Below are 21,041 nucleotides of genomic sequence, written 5' to 3' on the forward strand. Positions count from 1 at the left end.
TAGTCCTGTTGATTTTTCACTGTTACAGTGGCACTGGGTTCTGCTGGGCATTATGTACATTGCCATTTGGGGGGGGGCTTGCAAACCCACCATTCCTTACTTAGATTTATTCTGTGTGATTCTCTGGTTTGACATTAGTCACATTGAGCTTGCGCTTCCATTGTGGCACTGGGTTCTATTGGGCATTCTGTACATTGTCATTTGTCTTGCTGGGCTTGCAAAAGTGCCCCATCTTCGGTTCCTACTGCAGAGATTATCTGGTTTGACTTTTGTTCTCTTGGTCTTGTAGTTTCACAATGGCAATGGGTTTTGCTGGGCTTCTGCACACTGCAGTTGGTTCTGCTGGACTTGCAAAAATGCTCCCCCTACTTTCAGTTTCTACTATAGAGAGTCTTTGGTTTGACTTTGGTTCTGTTTAACTTGGTGCATTGGCTTGTGGTTCTACTGGGATTATTGGTTTCTGCAATGGGTCTTTTGGGCTTGTTGGTTCTTCCATGTGAGACATTTGACCAGTGGTTGCTGCTAGCTGGCATGGCTTTTGCCCTGGAAACAGGTTGGAGAGTTTTTATCCCCCCTCCATAGGAAATAATGGGGGATGGCTAGGGGCACCCTGTTCAAGGGTCCATAGAATTGGACTCCTCAGTCTAATCTACTCAAAACCTGGGGATTATTTAATGGATAGACACCAGCATCTCTGCTGCAATTTTTGGTGACTGTATCTTTAAAAACAACTCTCCCATCCACCCAGAAGATTTCCCCATAGGAAATAATGGACCCCCAAAATTCAGATACCCCCCAAACCCCAACTCTATATATCATACCAGTATTTGGAATTCAGAAATATCAAGAATACTGATATTTGAGGTGGGGTCCACACCCCTACTTTCTACTACATCTTTCCTGTGACTTTGAACACCTATTTAGTATAAAAATCTGTTAAAATTTCACACTTTAGCAATAGATTACATTGCCCATAGATAGATCTATAAAGCACTTGGCCTTCTTTATTCTCTAGTGGGATTGTTAGGCTGTATCTTATATTTTGGGGGTTTTTGTAATATGTTTGTGTGTGCACACACACATGCATATATTAGTGTGTGTGCACCTGGAAGTCAATGGTGACTTCTGGTGACTGACCCCTACTGGGGGCCTGGAGGATATTCAGAGAGGTGGTTGAATAAGGCCTGACCGCACCTCCCACCTCTGGTATTTCAAGGAGTTCTCCCATCCAAATACTTGCCAAAGTCGACCCTGCTTAGCCTCCAAGATCTGACGAGATCGGGCTTGCCTGGGCTATCCAGCTCAGGGGAGGCATATCGTATTATTAAATAAATGTTAAATGAAAATAAAATAAATATTCATAACTACTACAAAGTTGACATAAATGTGTCCAGGATACTGTGATTATGGAAAGACTTGGAAAAGGATATTTTTGCATTTACTGGTAAAATGGATGGGGAAATATTTTGTATAAAACAAAATCTGGGATGCCTGCAGTATAAATCTTAAAGTTTGCCAGCTTTCCATTAAAGAACAGCCCACCGTCACAATTGCCCTGGCGGGGCGGGCTAGGCAAGGCACAGAGTATCCAAAAACACAGGCTGAGGTCAGAGCACCAGATAGGCAGAGAAACAAAAGCGTAATCCAAAATATCAGATTACTTGCACAGTCTAAGGTTTACCAGAGATTGGCAGTCTGAGTTGTAAAGCCGAAAGCCGTCGTTCAGAGTCAGGTTACACACTCCAAAGTCAGGGAGCCAGAAGAACGATGGACTCCTGAGTCAAAAAGCCGTGGGAGTCGAGCAGAAATTCAGGAAACAAGATGCAAGGTCTGAGGTGCAGCAATTCAGTCATGATATCAGTTGCCAGCACGAGGTAGGTAGTGAAGAGGGCTTCCTTAAAAGCCCGTTCCCTGTGTTCCTAATTGCCGGCTGATTACAGAGTCCTGGCTCCAGTTAATACTCTGTACTCAGAGGACGCCCCCCACGCATGCGTGCTTCCCTGCGCCGGGTTGTCAAATCCCGTCTCCTTTGGTCTCTTAAACAAGCTACAGGTGGAGGGGAATCAGGGGGGTTGGAGCTTGCACTCGGTTCTGCAGGAGCAGCTCCAGGTGCGAACAGTCGGTGTTCATCCTCTGCAAAACTTACGTCCAGGGGTGCAGGGAGCTCTTCCTTGGATGTGGAAGGTGCAGAGTCCCCGGGATCAGGGTCCACTGGGTCGGGCGGCATGGTGGGCATGAAACCCACACTACACAGGGGTAAAAGAGAAGCACATGGAGCTACCCTTTCATGTACATTAAATAGTTTTAAGGTGTGGAGAAGTTTCCCCATATTGGGTATTGAGGATGGAGGATATCTATTGGCAGCCAGCCACGTATCTATTTTTTTCTGATTGCAAGATATATGGATCAATTTATTTATTTGGAGACTTCTAATATATTTGGATACTTTTAATCATATTTGGATACTTTTGATACATTTCAGATAACTAGTAGTCAGAACTTTTTGCCTCAGAATTTTCTTGGAACTCATTTTGACTCTAATTCTGACCCTATGTGTCATGTTCCCAATCCATATCAAGCACATTCCTGTAACTGAAGTTTACATTTAAAATCCCCCTTAAGAACTCATGTTCAATGAGCTGCTTATTGAGTATGAAATACACTGAGGTTTCTATTAGATATGTGAGAATACACAAGCCAATTTGCCTTTTCTAGGGAAACTTATCGAGAGGGCGGTGGCATCACAGCTACAGGGCTACCTGGATGAAGCTTCCATCCTCGATCCCTTCCAGTCCGGCTTTCGCCCGGGTCACGGGACGGAGATGGTACTGGTCGCGCTGACTGACGACCTCCATAGGCATCTGGATCGGGGCGGCGTGGCGGCACTGGTGTTATTGGACCTGTCGGCGGCGTTCGACATGGTTGACCACCAGTTGCTGGCCCGCCGCCTCGCCGACGTGGGGATTCAGGGGCTTGCCCTTCAATGGCTCGTCTCTTTTCTCCAAGGTCAGGGACAGAGGGTGGCTATAGGGCGGCAGCGGTCCCAGAGGCGCTCCCTTGAATGTGGGGTCCCTCAGGGGGCGGTGCTGTCCCCGATGTTGTTTAACATCTACATGCACCCCGTCGCCCAGATTGCCCGGAGGTGTGGGCTTGGGTGTCATCAATATGCTGATGACACCCAGCTCTATCTGATGTTGGACGGCCAGTCAGACTCTAGTCCTGATGACCTCTCGCGGGCATTGCAAGCTGTGGCTGGATGGCTCAGACTGAGTCGGTTAAAACTAAACCCGGCAAAGACGGAGGTCCTGGGCCTGAGTCGGATCGGCCGAGAGCTGGGACACCCTCTCCCGACCTTCGGTGGGACACCATTGGTGCCTGCGCGGGAGGTTAGGAGTTTGGGTGTGCTCCTGGACTCCTCTTTAACGATGGAGGCCCAGGTAGCAGCCACTGCCAAATCAGCCTTTTACCATCTGCGGCTGGCCAGGCAGTTGGCCCCTTATCTCGGCCGTGCAGACCTGGCCACTGTGATCCATGCGACGGTCACCTCGAGGCTGGACTACTGTAACGCTCTCTACTTGGGGCTGCCTTTGTCGCAAATCCGGAAGCTGCAGCTAGTGCAGAATGCTGCAGCGAGGTTGCTGATGGGTCTCTCCAGGCGAGACCACATCCGACCGGTGCTGCATGCGCTGCACTGGCTGCCTATAGCATACCGGATTCGTTTCAAAGTGCTGGTGCTTACCTTTAAAGCCCTGAATGGCCAGGGTCCGGCCTACCTAAGGGACCGCCTCTCCCCGTATATTCCCCCGAGAGCACTGAGATCGGGGAACTTCCATCGTCTGGAGGTTCCAGGCCCCCGGGAAGCGAAGTTGACCCAACCCAGGACTAGGGTGTTTTCGGTGGCGGCTCCCACCTGGTGGAATGAGCTCCCGGAAGAAACTCGGGCCCTGCGGGACCTAGTGCAGTTCCGCAGGGCCTGCAAGACGGAGCTCTTCCGCCAGGCCTTTGAGGGGGAGCCGCCGCCGCCACTGTTCCATCAATGATATTCCAACCACCACCCCATGTAGGGGTGGATGTCGCTCAACAGGACTGGGGGAACATTCTCCCTGGTGCTCCTACTGTGAAGAACTTGGCCTGCCAGTGTGGGACGTCGTCCATCTTGGATTTTATGTAAATTATTTCAGCACCATATTTTATATTGGATATACTGTTTTAAATTGTTGTTGTTTGTATTTCTATTTTAATCTTGTAAGCTGCCCCGAGCTGAATATTGGATGGGGCGGGATATAAATCTCAATAATAAATAAATAAATAAAATAAAGCCCTTTGATTTCAGTGGGTATAAATGTGATAACTCTGTGTTGGACTGTTTTACAAGAGAATGGTTTGAATAAATTGAAATGTTCCAGTAACTTACTGCTTTTTATGCAAAAAAGGCACACAAGCTCTATCACATTCATCCATGTATCCAAGTCTCAAACATGTGAGACAAAAAAAATCATTTGCATTTTAAAAATGGAGAGGTCAAGTTTAGAAGCAATGACATTTCACAGAGCACAGTGAATCCAAATTGCACCCACATTTTCATGTCCAAGCCTGCAATGCCCCCTTCTGTGGATGCATTTAGGGAGATGTGGAAACAGAGAAACAGGAAACTAACACTATGGGACTCTTCTGTGTGCAAGAGCCTCTGTGGTCCATTGGATTGAGCCCATAATGTTCAACATCTCAGATAGCTGCTTCTGCACCAATGAACAATTCACTGTGCCATTTTTTACTGCCAACATCAATTTTGAATTTTCTCCCATATATCTTAGATATATCTTTATATCAATTCTATTTTAGTTACATTTAAGATGTTCTTGTCTTACAATCAGATTCATGTAGGCTCTTGTAGTCCATGTTCATGTGGCACCTTGTACGATATATACCAGGTACACAACTACTGGCAGTTTAAAAAGCTAATAAATATATATATATATTTTTAAAAAACAAGAAGTGTTGTGGCTGTTAATATGTATTTAAATTAAAGCAGTTTGCATGCAGTCAGGCATTGTGTCATTGATATAATTCATTTTTATCATTTTACATTAACATTACATTCTTTATTGTTTCCAAAGGATGTGTGCTATATTGCTACCCTACATCTCAGAATTAGTCCAGCTGGTATGTTTTTAAACCATCTTTAGTAAATGTGTCTTGTAACTGATAACAGTGCTGTCATATTTTAATGGAAGCATTTTTGCTACTCTTAAATTTTAGAAAAAGTAGTGTTAGCTGGACTGCTCATGTACGCAGTGGCTAGTTGGGTTCTGGTCTGTGTATACAGAGGTCAGATTTCAACCCCGAGGATCCCGCCCTAAAGAGACAATGTGACAAGGTGTCTGTAGTAAAATCAGTTGTTCTCTTTACTAAATAACACTTGGTTTCACATACATACAAAACAGAATCATACACTCAAACATACAAGGTTCCTTTAGCATTACAGAAAGAATATAAAATAGTTCTCTTAGTTACTAAGGGTCTGGAGTAGGCATTCGTCAATACTTGCCTGATCCAGAAGTTCTGTCTATAGCAGTAGAAGATTGGAGGCTAAGGAAAGGATCCCTGGGATTACTTGCTCTTCCACATTGCTTAGAACAAGCCAGCTAATGTGGGCATGAAATCTCTGTCTGTACATCCCAGAGAGTTCACACACAAAGAGCCTTGCCTAAAGGGAAGGTGGGGGAGGGTTTGTTGGCTATCCAGCAGCAGCGATTAAAAGTGTGCTCTGCGTTATATAGTGGAAATTTACAGGAGGGCGAGGCGCTAGCTTGCTTGGGTCCCACCTTCTTCTATGTCCAACCCATGGTTACTCTTGATTGGTTGCATGTGTAAAGGGGCAGGTTTTCCCTATGGGAGGGGCAATGTTGAAATTCTAGATTCTATCTCATTGTCACCATGTGGCTAGGTGTAAAGCGTTGCTTCCTGCATCTCCCTTTGAAGTACAAATGGAGTTGGCCTTTCCCGGGAACACAGGATGCTGTAACAGGATGCTTGGTATAGAAATGCAGATTCAGTTCATGCCTTCCGTGACATCTCAGGTCTCCAGCAATGGTGGATTTCAACTCAAGAGCTGTTGTTTTCTGCTAACAAAGGCCCACCATGTTCATCTTGCTCCCATAATGCTCTGCTAGCTGTGTATGTGTGTGCAAAGCTTCATTTGCATAAACAGCAGGCAGGAAGCCTGTCAGGTAGGAAGACAGACTCAACAGATGAAGCACACACAGCTTTCCCAAGTCCATGTGGATTTGTGAGCATAGTCCATGGTGTGTGTCCTTGTGTAAGCAAATATTTATTCACAAATAAGTTCATCTTGTAACAGTAGGAATAGAATTTGAATATGTACATGTGACAGAACACAATTCCACACTTGGAAAGAAAAGGAGACTTCTTTTCCATTGTTGTGGTATGCTATTGTCTGCATAGAGTGCCTGTGAGTAAAATGCACATTTTTGAAGTGGGTTTGCCACAGGAATGCAGGTGACATTTCAGTTGCTGATATAACTGGGGAGGGGGGGGGCTGGCAAAAGAAGCAATACAGTTGTGCATTAACAGACCAAGATGCTTATCATGAAGCTGGCTTAAACCTTCCTGTCATCATTCTAGGTTGTTTATTGAATGCCAAAACTACATATGGTGCTACAGAAAAACTATCATGCCTGAATAATGTGATCCCTGCTGATCTATGTTAGAAAAACACAACAGGGAGGAATAACATATTGTGTATGTACTCTGCCAAAGCTCATAATTATATTGGCAGACCTAAATAAATGCTGCTGTCTGAACCATACTGTGAAGATCATAAGAAGTTCCCATTTGTCTTATATTCACTATTAATTCAAATCCTTTTCAGAGGAATTACTATTGAGCCTGGGCAATTTAGTGGCAACCTTCTTATCTCTGATGTACCCAAGAGGACCTGTTTCTTTAGGACTTCAGGAGAGCCCCTTGACTGTTCAAAATAGCTGTGCTGAGGAACAGGAGAACTGCGTTGTGAGGCAAAGCACCCCCTGTTTCTTCCCAAAGGATTAATTTGAATACTAGTGGGCCGTCTGCCTACACTCTTCTTATCTCTTTCACGGCTGGAGTCAAGATGTGATGAATAGCCGTTCTTGGAAACCTGTGGTCCACTGGATGGGAGGGAGAAACAGGAGCAATGTTGTAATCTTCTAGAGAGTTCCAACAAGCAAGTGCCCTGGTTGGATGTGGAACATCACCTGACACCAGATGGCTTGAGACTATAATTGATCTAGAGGCCAGAGAGAAGCCATGCTAGCATCATGATTTTCCTGGGCTGAGGCCTGGACTATGCTAAGCTTGCATTGCAATGAACAGCTACATAGAAATGCTTAAGCCTCTACCTTAGACTCAGAGACTCTAAGATTGTGCCATCTAATACAGGTACCAATGCATTAGGCAGAAACGTTAGCTTTCTTGTTTTTGTGCTGTAAGGTTTAGAGACTATGTTGCCTATTATCAACTTTGTACTTTAAATATTTAATAAACCTTATATATTTTACTAAGGGCTGGTTTATCGTGTGCACATAGCCTTGAGGACCCACAGGGATCAGGTTTGGGTTCCTTGCATGGACAAAAACCTTTTGGGATATGGGCAGTAATAAGGAGAAGAAATGAGGAAGACTGATTTAAAAAGCTGTCTGATCTGACCCTTTGTGATTAACTTGTATGTAAGACTATAGTCTTGTTCACTCGGGAGTAATTTCCACTACAATCAGTGGGGCTCACTTTCAATTAAATGTGCTTTGGAGGGTTGGGCTGTGAGAGGAATGTTGTGGTCAAGAGTGTTATCTCTGGGCCAGTAGGGCTCTTATAGCCAAAGGAGCCTTTACTACTAATCTGCAAAGATTGTGTTTTTAGACATGGAGTTCATACTCTGCAAATATTAGTTGATGCACTGATTAAAGAATACTAAATCGTTATACATGTTGGGCAAGCAGAATAATGCCAGCAGTCAAGAACCCCACTATTTCTTCCCTCCTTGGCAGAGTGTAGCCCCAGCAGAGGGATTCTTATCCTCATACAGAAAGCAAAAGCAGCAGGAGCCTAGTAACAGACAATACCCATCAACCCAGCCAGTAACTAGCACACAAGCTTACTAGACAGTGAAAATGCATCTATTGAGTCCTAGTTCAAGACTCCATTGATGAGTCCTGTCAGTCTTTCTTTAGTTTCCGCCTTCAGGACTCCACCCATGAAGATTCTTCCCTTTAAGAATCTTTCCTTTCCCTGCCCCTTTAAGAAAAAAAATGCTATGTACTTTTGTACCAGACAGAGGCTTACTTCCAGAGATGCACAGAGTCTGCACAGAGATTCCAACCCTTAGACTGCCATTGAATGAGAAAGGCAAGAAAGGGCTGTGAAGAGCTTAATCTAGTGGGCAGTGTCCCATTCAGCCTAATGAACCAGTCTCCTTTGCTATTGTTACTGCCAATGCCTGCCTTGTTGTTTGAAGAAATTAGCTAGGCAGCAGGCAAAGCTAGAGGGGTACAAGGGACCTATACCAAGGTCCAGCACAGTATACCAAGTATACCACAGTAGGAAAATTCCAGATTTGAACAATAAATTTAATAGTTTTTATTAAGGTTTTTTTTTCTAATTACAAGCACACTAAGCATTCAAAAAGAGCAAACAATACAGAACTTAAGAAAGCAGAGGTGACTGATAGTGAATAGAGGGGTCAGTTACTGGGTAATACTACCTGTCCAGATGTGCAGAAATCCTTGAAAAGAATAGTGCCAATGGCCAGTGTTATGCGCTATAGGGGGGCCCAGAGAGAAAAGAGAGGGTGGTGTGTGTGTGTGTAGACGGATATAGACTTTGGAAAACAATGCTGACCAATAGGAAGTCTTGAGGGGCTTGTCTCAGGTGAAGACAAAAGATTACCTGGGCCAATCCTGGGTCCCAGGGGGTGTGGCATCAGGAGGACCCAGACCTAGATGCAACCAATGAAGTTCCAGAGGGGCAGAGTTAGGCTTAACAATGGCCTTGATGAGATTAAGCCAGGTGCTGGGTGGCTAGTTGAATGGGTTTTCTGACCGCTAATGGTCCAGTCAAGGCAATTTGAAAAGGTTCCCAAGTATAGACAAAAGTGAGAGATGAGTCCCTGATGAGTGTCAGGAAGGATCACTAAACATTTGAATGTATGCTCCATCTCTCTGGATCTTGGTATCCAGAGAGATGGAGCAGAAAAACAGGTTTGGAGACAAAGGATTCTCACATATACACAGAGTCACACAAAAGGGCTCGGTGTAGTTCTGGAGACAGAAGGACTATGTGCCAGGTGGCAACTGAATAGCCTTTAGAAATGCAGATACCTACCTGGTGAAACCCATTGTTTCATATGCATACTTTTTGCTGGGTGTGGGGAGAAGCCTGGAGGGTTTTTTTTCAGGTGAGATTGAAGGTCCTAATTCACAGTAGCCACTGAACCAACCCAAGCCTTTTAGCTGCTTTTGTCCCTCTTCTCCGGTGGACTGCCAGTCTACTCTGTAGCCTTTATGTTCCCCCTAAGTTGTTGTTGAGTCTTGTGAGCAAAAATTCTACTTCGTGAGCAAGCCTACATTTTGCTGTGAGTGAGCCTGCATTTGACTGCATAAATTAGTTTGCGTCTTGCTGAGACTCAACAAGGACAAGCCACATAGCCTAAGATTCTTAGCTGGAAGCCCAGGAGAGATTGTTTGACTGCAAGTTTCCATGGCCCAGATCTTATGCACTGAAGCAGTATCTCTCAGCATCACATAAACTCTACAAATGCCCATTGGGTTCAACACTTGTACCACTAAACTCAGAAGAAAAGTCATTTGAATTAATGGCAATAAACAGGCCTTGTACATCCAAACCCTTGCACAGCAAATAGTTAAAACTTAACAGAAACTATACAGATGAGTGATTATGTATTCACTGGTGAAGCCTGAGTATCTGACAGTCATAAAAAAGCATACCACCAGAATTTCAAAAATCAGATCTGTCAAATGCAGTCACGAGATGGCTGAATATCATGGCCTTGCACATTCTTGGTATTTTACTTTTTAAAGTGCATTTCTTCTAGCAAAGGGAGAAATCAAATGCTTCTTTTGAGTATTTCTCTCCCACGCCCCTCCCACAGGAGGAGGGAACTCACCTTCTTCCCCAAGGATTTCCACATTTACAACACAAAAGCTCACCAGAAGAAGTAGAAGTTGTGCAGCCTGGAGGAGCAAAACTTTAGAGCTCGCAAATAGCACCCTCTGCCAACTGCCATTGCAGGAAGCGTACTATGCGGCTCAAAAAAAAAAAAGCTCCGAGATCAAATGGCTTTTGGGTAGAGGACTCTGAAACTCCCCCCACACACACACACACTGTAGGGAAGCTACAGCTTGACTCCTGTTAAGAGATAAAGGAGGGATTTCTCACCACCCAAGCAAGAAATAGGTGAGGTTGGAGAAGGAAAGAGCTGATGCCAGAGGCAAGAAGGAGGAAAATTTCACTGCACGTGTGCAGAGCAGGCTTTTGGCGAGGGAGGGGAGGGCGGGGAGGAGAGGAGAGAGGCGGGGCAGGCTCGGAAGCCAGCCAGAACTGCGTTCCGGTGCATTCCAGAGAGCCAGTTTGGTGTAGTGGTTAAGTGAGCGGACTCTAATCTGGGAGAACCGGGTTTGATTCCCCACTCCTCCACTTGCACCTGCTGGATGGCCTTGGGCAAGCCATAGTTCTGTCAGAGCTGTTCTTGAAAAAGAGCAGATTCTGTCAGAACTCTCTCAGCCCCACCTACCTCACAGGGTGTCTGTTGTGGGGAGGGGAAGGGAAAGGAGTTTGTAAGCTGCTCTGAGACTCCCTTGGGTAGTGAAGGGCGGGGTATAAATCCAATCTCCTCCTCCTCCTCCTCTTCCTGCCCAAAAATAGCCCTGGTTGGGGCTACCCTAAGGTGAAGGCAGCACCTCTGGGCTACACTATACAACAAGCTTTAAGAGCAGATCAGAATGTCCTGTGACTCAACAAGCTAAACTAGGATTGCCAGCTTTTGCTTGAGACATTCCTAGAGATTTGGGATGGAGCCTGGGGAGGGCAGGGTTTGGGGAAGGAAGGGACCTCACTGGGGTATAACACCATAGAGCAGAGGTGTCAAACTCATTTGTTACAAGTTCCAGATCTGACATAAATGTTACTTTGTCGTGCCTGACTCAAAAGGTGTGTTAGGAAGGCAAATGTTTAATACTTGCTTGCCATTGTTGGTGTTGCCTCATATTACTCAGGGCCAAAGTTCAAATGTTGGTGAGTTCTTAATATCTTCAATTGAGAACGGGTATGTAGCCATAATACAGATCTAGCGTAAAGACCTCTTTAGGCAATAGCACCTGCTGGAATAAAGTAGACTTTTTAATAAATTTAAGCAGTATAGGGATTCATGTGAAATTACCAGTGAATATGTGCAGAATTAAAGCTAGGCCACTAATCCATGGCTGCCAACTGTTTTAAATAGCTGTCAGTAAAATGGATAGCCCCCTCAAATTGTTCCTTTAGTCATAATCATATAATTTTATAGTACCAGAGTAATGAAGCAGCTTGAATAGTGTTCTGCTTCTGCCTGGAGGAAGGAGGATTCTGTATCTTTGGCAGCTTTTCTTTGGTTCAAAGCACGTTTATTATGGTCTTCTGCAAAGGACAGGCTTTTAGCTGGGGATAAAGCAAGACCAATAATGGCTCTTAGTTTATCTTGGTTATGGATCGAAGCTGAAATAAACAAAGCACTGCAATGATCATTTCAGGCCATCTACAGAAAGCTTCATACCATTAGTGCTATCTTTCCCTCCTTTCTTCCTCCCTAAAGAAAAGTACCTAAACAAAACAACTGCAAGAGAATGGGATTGGCTGTGAGCTAAAGGGGAAGTGTATGCATGAATCAGTATTAATTATCACCATATTGGAGGTCATCCTCTATCCTACTGTCAGGATTTGTGTTCATCGCCATTATCTTGCTATACTAAGCACAGCCAGAGTAATCTCATTCCACAAAATGAGGTGCAGGGAAGAAAAGAGGAGTGCAGATGTCTCAAGCAGATTTGCTTCTCGCACGCTTTCCATTTGAAATCTGTTTGTGCAAACTATAGATTAGTTGTTGTGAAGCTCTGCCAGCGGGATAGATGCAAGCAGTGCATTCAAAAGAAAAGAAAAACCCAAACCCTCTCCCCCTCCTGGCAGCTTGTCTCATTAACAAGACAGGACATCCATCTTGGCCCTTTGGGCAATATTTAAGCCATTGACTGTAATTGCCCTATCATCATCATTTATTATTTATATTCTGCCCTCCCACATACTAAGCACTAAAAATCAGTATAAATGGTGCCATTTAGGAAGGGTAGTGAGGGCATTGCCCTCCTCTATGTCTCAGACCACATTTGATTGTGGTCTGGACTGGAGCACTTAAATTTCTGGCTAGCTATATAAATTATGCATATAAAGTAATAAATGGAGTTATGTAATGTGACTGAAAGACATAAATACATTTGCTTTTTAAAAAGGTGACTGCTTGGTCTGTGTTGAAAATGTTATGAATAAGTAACTACAACAAAGGGGTTTTTTTGTTCTTTTGTTTGTTTTGAATGTTACCCTGCTATTTTTTCTCTGTGTCCGATCTCTAAATCTTCAGACAGAGAATCTTGCCTACTCCCTAGTGAAATATCTTTAGCCCAGGGGTCCCCAACCTTTTTGAGCCTATGAGTATATTGTGTAGTGGGTTAGCCGCATGGAAGACCCGCTGAGGCACGCATGATACCCTGCAAGAATTACTGGCACACAACAAAGACAAAGACAAACGGCCAACTGGGCAACTATATACATACCTGGGGACACACCCCCAGGTCCCGTTGGTAGGTTTAAATCTCCCGCCACGGTCCCATTGGTCCCCCAGTAGAGGGACCAGGAGCCTAGGCCCCATTGTTCTTCCAGAGTCAAGCTCTGAGGCATTCGCTGGCCCCTGTTGGCGGTCAGCGGACACAACAGAGTACATTTAGAATCCTGACATGGAATGGTGGGCACAGCAACAAAATGGGGACCACAAAATGGCTGCTGCAGGAGTTGGCACCAGACACAAAATGATGGCCTCAGATTAACTTCAGTAACACAGTGCAGATCCTTGTGTTATGGTGGCAGCTGCTGTCAAAGCAACATTTAAAAAAAACTGCATAGCCAATCAAATATCCAGGATTCAGTCAGAAGCCTTGCTGGGCAAAGCCCCACCCACTTCCTAAAAACACTTTTTGGGCACCAAAAAAAGTATCGGTGGGCATCATGGCACCTATGGGCCTCATGCTGGGTCAAAAGCAAACTTGTGGTCTAAAGCAAATTCCTTCTTGTCCTCTCCAAATGATGCCTCAAATTACCTTCTGCAACAATAGTTGTTAGCTGTTGGTGTCTATTTGATTATCATTTTAGTGTTCTGTAATAATAGAAATATGGAGCTGTGGTGGCTCAAGTGGTTAAGACGCTGAACTGCAGGCTGTGGAAGGTCAGTAGTTCAGCAGTACGAGACCCGGGTGCCGCATGATGGAGTGAGCTCCCATCTCTAGTTCCAGCTCCTGCCAACCTAGCAGTTTGAAAGCAAGAAATTGCAAGTAGATAAATAGGTACCACTTCGGTGGAAAGGTAACAGCGTTCCGTGCGCCTTGGTGTTTAGCCATGCCGGCCACATGACCACGGAAACATCTTCGGACAGCGCTGGCTCTTCGGCTTTGAAACGGAGATGAGCACCGCAACCCTAGAGTCGGATTTGACTGGCTTTCGAGCAAGGGAACCTTTACCTTTACCTTTAATAATAGAAATATTTTCTCTGTGGCTGAAAACTAGTAGAGAAGCCTCATACATATAACTAGTGCTTCTTCCATTGCTAGCTGCTATGGAGGATCCATTGCCAGCTCTTGGATGGAAAAGTGCTCCCATTTTACACAAACCCCTAGGTGCTGGAGGTGGCAGTACCCTCCTGCATATATGAACCATGAGTTCAGATCCAGCGACTTTATGATTTTGCATTTCATTTAATAAAAAATAATGCCCAGCACAGCTGTGGTGTATTGCTTCCCTTAACCCATCTATTATGGCTTGCTGAAAATGATCATACAGCTCCATGACTAGTTTGGTGTTTGCATAGAATAGATCTATATCTAATATCTCGGGTTTAGGTACTCTGATTTGTATGTATTTTTTCCACAGAATGCTCTGGGCCATTAGGAATTGAAGGAGGAATCATTTCAAACCAACAAATTACTGCATCATCCACTCATCGGGCTCTTTTTGGGCTCCAGAAATGGTATCCCTACTATGCACGACTTAACAAAAAAGGTCTTGTAAATGCTTGGACGGCTGCAGAAAATGACAGATGGCCATGGATTCAGGTAACAGATGGAGCTGTTGTGGTGGGCGTGGGGAGTCTTCTAGGCTTCATTGCCAAAGTAATTTAAGATACTGATGAAGAAAAAGGGTAAACTGTTATCAGGATTCTTATTTGCAACCTTAAATAACCCCTAGACTAATGCGGAGGTTTTTGTTGTTGCTGTTCTTACAATTGCTTTGAATCATTCATAGGGATGGGCATGAACTGACTCATGAACTAAAGTTCATCATGAATTTTGGACAGTTCATGGTTTCCGAAACCAAGTTCATGGCAGGGCAACCATCACAAACTTTCCGCGAACTTTGGTGGTGTTTCTGGTGGTTTGTGCCAGTTTGTGAATGGATACATTTACAGATAAACAGACAGTCTCTGCTCAGTCTAAATGTTTACCTAACTTCAAAACAACAAGGGGCAGAAACTTCAAAGCAAGGGGGGAACAATTTTCCAGCCTTGGACTGTTTCCCTTTTCCCCCTCTGTATCTTGATTTTCCCTGCTGCTCTTGTCAGTTCAAAACTTAGTATTGTCTGTTTCAAGAGGATTCACCTCCCCCTCTTTGCCAGCATTTTCAGTTCCCTTCCCATTTTCTTGCACAGAGCTTGCCCCCTGACTTGGTGTGTGATTTTGTCTGTGCAAGACATCAGTCCTGTTGAGCTGGCATTGCTCTGAGCCATTTAAACCACTGCTTTCTGCTCACGGAGGTTTTCTGCAGGGAGCAGAAAGCAGAGGTGCAAGGACAGAGCACTGTTGAGACTCCTTTGTGTCCCAATGTACCCCGTTTGGGAGGAACGTGCCATGCTTCACTAGGGCTGACATCATTGGGCATGCTTTTCTAGGCAAAGTAGCTTATTCTGAACAAAAGCCAAGGACCACCTCCCCAGTGGTTATCAAAATAAAAATGCAAGGTCTGGCATCAAACAGAATAGCACACTTCCATTTCTGCCCAGTGATGCTAACCCCTTTGCTAACCCCTTTGCCAACCACCCAAGAACCTAAGCAAGCCGATTATTCCACCAGTTTCCAAAAACGATTTGGGTGATTTCTTTTAGGATTGACTGATTTGATCTTCTTGCAGTCCAAGGGACTCTCAAGAGTCTTCTCCAGCACCATAGTTCAAAAGAATCTATTATTCTGCGCTCGGCCTTCCTTATAGTCCAACTCTCGCAGCCATACATGACTACTGGGAATACCATTGCTTTGACCATGCGGACTTTTGTTGGCAGGGTGATGTCTCTACTTTTTATCATGCTGTTTAGGTTCGCCATCGCTTTCCTCCCAAGGAGCAGGCGTCTTTTAATTTCATGGCTGCTGTCACAGTCTGCAGTGATCTGGGATCCCAGGAATGTGAAGTCTGTCACTACTTCCACAACTTCCCCTTCTATTTGCCAAGGAGTGATGGGGCCGGATGCCATGATCTTAGTTTTTTTGATATTGAGCTTCAAGCCCACTTTTGCGCTCTCCTCTTTTACCCTGAGCAAGAGGCTCTTTAGGTCCTCTTCACTTTCAGCCATTAGAGTGGTATCATCTGCATATCTGAGGTTGTTGATCTTTTCCCCAGCAATCTTAATTCCCGCTTGTGATTCATCCAGGCCAGCATTTCGCATGATGTACTCTGCATATATATTAAATAAGCAAGGTGACAATATACATCCTTGTCGTACTCCTTTTCCTATGCTGAACCAATCAGTTGTTCCATATCCGGTTCTAACTGTCGCTTCTTGACCCTTATACAGGTTTCTCAAGAGACATGTAAGGTGGTCTGGTACTCCCATCTCTTTAAGGACCTGCCATAGTTTGTTGTGATCCACACAGTCAAAAGCTTTAGCATAGTCAATGAAGCAGAAGTAGATATTTTTCTGGTACTCTCTTGCTTTCTCCATAATCCAGCGAATGTTGGCAATTTGATCTCTAGTTCCTCTACCTCTTCGAAACCCAGCTTGTACTTCTGGTAGTTCTCTATCCACGTACTGTTGAAGCCTAGCTTGTAGGATCTTGAGCATGACCTTGCTAGCGTGTGATATGAGTGCAATTGTGCGATAGTTTGAACATTCCTTGGCATTGCCCTTCTTTGGGATTGGAATGTATACTGATCTTTTCCAATCCTGTGGCCACTGTTGCGTTTTCCAAATTTGCTGGCAAATGGAGTGCAGAACTTTAACAGCATCATCTTCTAAGACTTTGAATAGCTCAGCTGGAATACCATCACCTCCACTAGCTTTGTTGTTAGCAATGCTTTCTAAGGCCCATTTAACTTCACATTCCAGGATGTCTGGCTCAAGGTCAGTGATTATACCGTCGTGTTTGTCAAGGACATTGAGGTCTTTCTTGTATAGTTCTTCTGTGTATTCTTGCCATCTTTTCCTAATCTCTTCTGCTTCTGTTAGGTCCCTACCGTTTTTGTCCTTTATCATGGCCAGCTTTGCATGGAACGCTCCCTTGATTTCTCCAATTTTCTTGAAGAGATCTCTAGTCCTTCCCATTCTATTGTTTTCTTCTATTACTTTGCACTGTTCATTCAGGAAGGCCTCCTTATCTCTCCTTGCTGTTCTCTGGAAATCTGCGTTCAGTTGGGTAAATCTTTCCTTTTCGCCTTTGCCTTTCGCTTTCCTTCTTTTCTCTGCTATTTGTAAAGCCTCATCAAACAGCCACTTTGCTTTCTTGCATTTCTTCTTCTTTGGGATGGTGGTGATTGCTGCCTCCTGTACAATGTCACGAACCTCCGTCCATAGTTCTTCAGGCACTCTATCACGTCTAGACCCTTGAATCTATTCTTCACCTCTACTGTATATTCATCAGGGATGCGATCTAGGTCGAACCTGAATGGCCCAGTGGTTTTCCCAATTTTCTTCAGTTTAAGTCTGAATTTTGCAATGAGTAGCTCATGATCTGAACCACAGTCAGCTCCAGGTCTTGTATTTACTGACTGGATAGAGCTTCTCCATCTTTGACTGCAAATTATATAGTCAATTTGATTTCGGTGTTGCCCATCTGGTGATGTCCATGTGTAGAGTTCCCTCTTAGGTTGTTGGGAAAGGGTGTTCGCTATGACCAGTGTGTTCTCTTGACAAAACTCTGTTAACCTTTGCCCTGCTTCATTTTGCTTTCCAAGGCCAAACTTGTCTGTTATTCTGGTTACCTTTTAACTTCCTACTTTAGCATTTCAGTCCCCTATGATGATGAGGACATCATTTTTTGGTGTTAGTTCTATGAGGTGTTGTAGGTCTTCATAGAACCGGTCCACTTTAGCCTCTTCTGCATCAGTGGTTGGGGCATAGACTTGGATAGTGATGTTGAATGGTTTGCCTTGCCTTTATGTAAACTATGCTTAATCGTTATGAGCAATCTGTTGGATAAGTGTCTATACACTCTATTGGGTTATGACCACCAACCCATCTTTGTATTTCAGTGAATGCAATATACAGTTTTGAGCACATATAGTTGTGAATTGTAGATGGTCTTCCCTTGGTGGGTGTTGTTTGTGGCCAACTGAAACCGGGGCAGCATTCACATGAAATCTACCAGAGATCTGTGATTTTTTGCATGAGCCTGAGGTGAATGACACTTAACAATAAATTTGCAATTTATTTTTCTTGCATTCTGCAAGTGGGCTCAAAATTGAATTCACCATTCTAAATTTACACTCACAGAATTTAATTAGTAATGGAACTACAATACTTGTAATTGGTTTGCAATTTAAAGGGTCAGTGGCTATGTCATTAAAAGCAAATTAAAGAGAAACTGAGTTATATCTAACTTTAAATAATTTCATATGGACTTACAGAATTAATAAAATAATATTCGTGTTAGGCACTTACTGCTTCATTAGGAACACAGAGCAGACTGCTTTAAGTAAGATGTGAAAAATCACCTCTTTATACCTGCTTTACTTTAATAACTACCAGTTAGATATGATCAAATTTGTCACTTAGCCTATTGTAGCAAACAAGCTTGCTCTTTTGCACTGCCAGCTATGAATACACATTGTTATCACCCCCATTTCAATTTCACCTTGCTAATGTGATTTTAATGTGAGTTTAGGGAAATAAAATTTTCTCAAATATAAGAATGATATAACAACGGAAGGATTTGTAGATGAATGTTGTTCCATTATTATTTGAATGTGCAATATTTTGCTCTATAGTAGTGTGTGTGTCAGCATCCCATCAAATCAATGTCAGACTGTACAGTGATGTTTAATTATTGCCCGTGGCCAGTGCTGTGTCTCAGCTCTGTGCCAAAGTACACCTATACGGGAGTGTCCAAAGCAATCTGGAGTATGGGAAGCCATGACCACTGGACGCAGAGGCCCCAGTACTATGGGACCAAAGCTCAGAGGGGCATACTGGACATGTCTTGCTGGGAATCTTGAAAGAACTGGAAAGTAGGAAGACAAGGAGACAATAGGGAACAGAGCTAGGAAGTGTTGGGGCTTGAGGAAAAAACAGGAGAAGTTTGTGGATAAGGAATTTGGCGGTTGCCTAGGCAAGACTTAGGCTTGACAAGGAAGCAGCTATAGACAGAATAGGGCAAATGAATGAAATATGCTGAAACCTGTGTGAATTATACAGGCATTTCAACCTTCTGGGAAGCCTATTAGGAGGTCCTCAGTTTGGGTACTGGACACTCTTAACTACCAACATTGCAGTAAGTGGTGAAAGTTAGTCACAGATTTCAGAAAAACTGGAGTAGTATTTAAGGAGCTGCGGTGGCTCAAGTGGTTAAGGCGCTGAACTGCAGGCCGTGGAAGGTCAGTAGTTCAGCAGTTTGAGACCCGAGTGTGCCGCATGATGGAGTGAGCTTCCGTCTCTAGTTCCAGCTCCTGCCAACCTAGCAGTTCGAAAGCAAGAAATTGCAAGTAGGGAAGGTAACAGCATTCCGTGCGCCTTGGTGTTTAGTCATGTCGGCCACATGACCATGGAAATGTCTTCGGACAGCGCTGGCTCTTTGGCTTTGAAACGGAGATGAATACCGCAACCCTAGAGTCGTATTCGACTGGCTTTCAAGCAAGAGAAACTTTGCCTTTTTACATGTATTTAACTGTTTCCTAAAAGACTGAACAAAATTTGTAGCAGGATGTGAGCCTTTGTGAGTCATGAAGTAAGCAGTGACTCATGAAAGCTCATATCCTGCCACAGATTTTGTTAGTCTTTCAGGTGCTACTGGATTCTTGCTCTTTTCTACTGCTACAGACAGAGTAACATATACCCATCTTGATCTAACTGTTTCCTGTTTCTCATTTCATCTCAGTAACAACACTGGAAAGTGCAACTATAGGTTTAGCTCCCTTTGGTATTTTGAAACAGAAAGGTGGAGTAGAAGTTACTGCTGGTGGTGAAAAGTCCTGTCAAGTCATAGGTGACCACATAAGGTTTAAAAGGCAAGAGGTGGTTTGCCATTGCCTGCCTCTTCATAGCAATTCTAGACTTCCTTGGTGGTTTCCCACCCAATTACTAACCAGGGATGACCCTGCTTAGCTTCCAAGATCTGACAAGCTTGGGCCATCTAGACCAGGGCATAAATTTGTTATAATATGTAATAGAGTATACCCTCATTGGTTCCAGATTCCATTAGCTACTGCATTCCAAAAGAGCAAAAGTAAAAGAAATCTGGAGGGCATGTGTTTTGTTTTTATGCTTTCCAAAGCCTTTGTAACTGCCACAGAGTGTTTTCTTAAAAGAGCTTCGTTGGATTATACACTCCACTGGATTGTTCTTGTGCATAATGGGATTACAAATTCATGCCTTCCTGCTCCATATGCCATACCCCCAGTACCATAGGCACTCATGCATGGAAGTAACATTGAATAGGGTGGTGTGCACCCTTAAAGGCAATGGGTTGGATCCAGCACAAAATTTCCATTCGTTCTAGAGCTGTTGAGCCAGCAGAAATGCCAAAAAAATATCCCAAAACCAAAAACCATAATAGCAGCTTGCGCTAATTCAAACTTCCTTCATCCCAGTTGTATTTCTACTTGTGATGAGATTGTGCAAATAATTCTAGGGTTTCAGGAAGTGATCCTAGCAAGTTCTTCATTCTCAAAATGGTTTCCCCGTGTACAGTATGAGAGAGGGAGGAGAGTGTTGCACAACATATTGTGTGAGTATGTCATCGTATGTATGAGCAATGTTGCACAAGATGATCCACAAGTGGATCTACACTAAGTAGATTTCTTTTTATGTGTGTACATCGCTGGATCTGACCCAATGTGTATACACCCAAACTACATTGTCATCTCTCCCTTATAACAAAGCAGTAGTGGGGACACACGTTCTAAAATGCCCGCCTTTAGTGTTTGGCCGGAAGAACTGCCACTCAGAAGACACTGGCTGGGTTGACTGGCTGCTTTGTGCAGTTCCGCCCAGCGTTTCAAGGTCTTTTGCATATGGAAGCTGATTGGACTTCACTCCATTCCACACCTCAAACTCCCCCCCCCCAAGGCAGTTGGAATTTTCAGTTGCATATGAGAACTACTGTATTCTGAGGTAACATATGTCCTCACTCACAACACATCACTTCCCCTTTAAAAGAAACAAACCCAATAACACAATCACGCCACACCACAAAGAAGACAGATCACACCACAAGCAGAATACCTCAAGGCAAAAAATGATAGGAAAAGGT

The 21,041-nt window shown here is 44.0% G+C and overlaps 1 protein-coding gene across 1 annotated transcript in view; it reads left to right on the top strand.

Annotated features, from left to right (window-relative positions):
- Nucleotides 1-21,041, top strand: part of EDIL3 (EGF-like repeats and discoidin I-like domains 3) — a 344,300-nt gene that overhangs the window by 205,172 nt on the left and 118,087 nt on the right. The window contains exon 7 of the mRNA XM_015405823.1: nt 14,242-14,423. Within this exon, the coding sequence (XP_015261309.1) occupies nt 14,242-14,423 (182 nt within the window). The remainder of the gene's footprint in view (nt 1-14,241; nt 14,424-21,041) is intronic.

Source organism: Gekko japonicus, unplaced genomic scaffold, assembly GCF_001447785.1.
Source record: "Gekko japonicus isolate JY-2015 unplaced genomic scaffold, Gekko_japonicus_V1.1 scaffold172, whole genome shotgun sequence".
Classification (NCBI taxonomy): Eukaryota; Metazoa; Chordata; class Lepidosauria; order Squamata; family Gekkonidae; genus Gekko; species Gekko japonicus.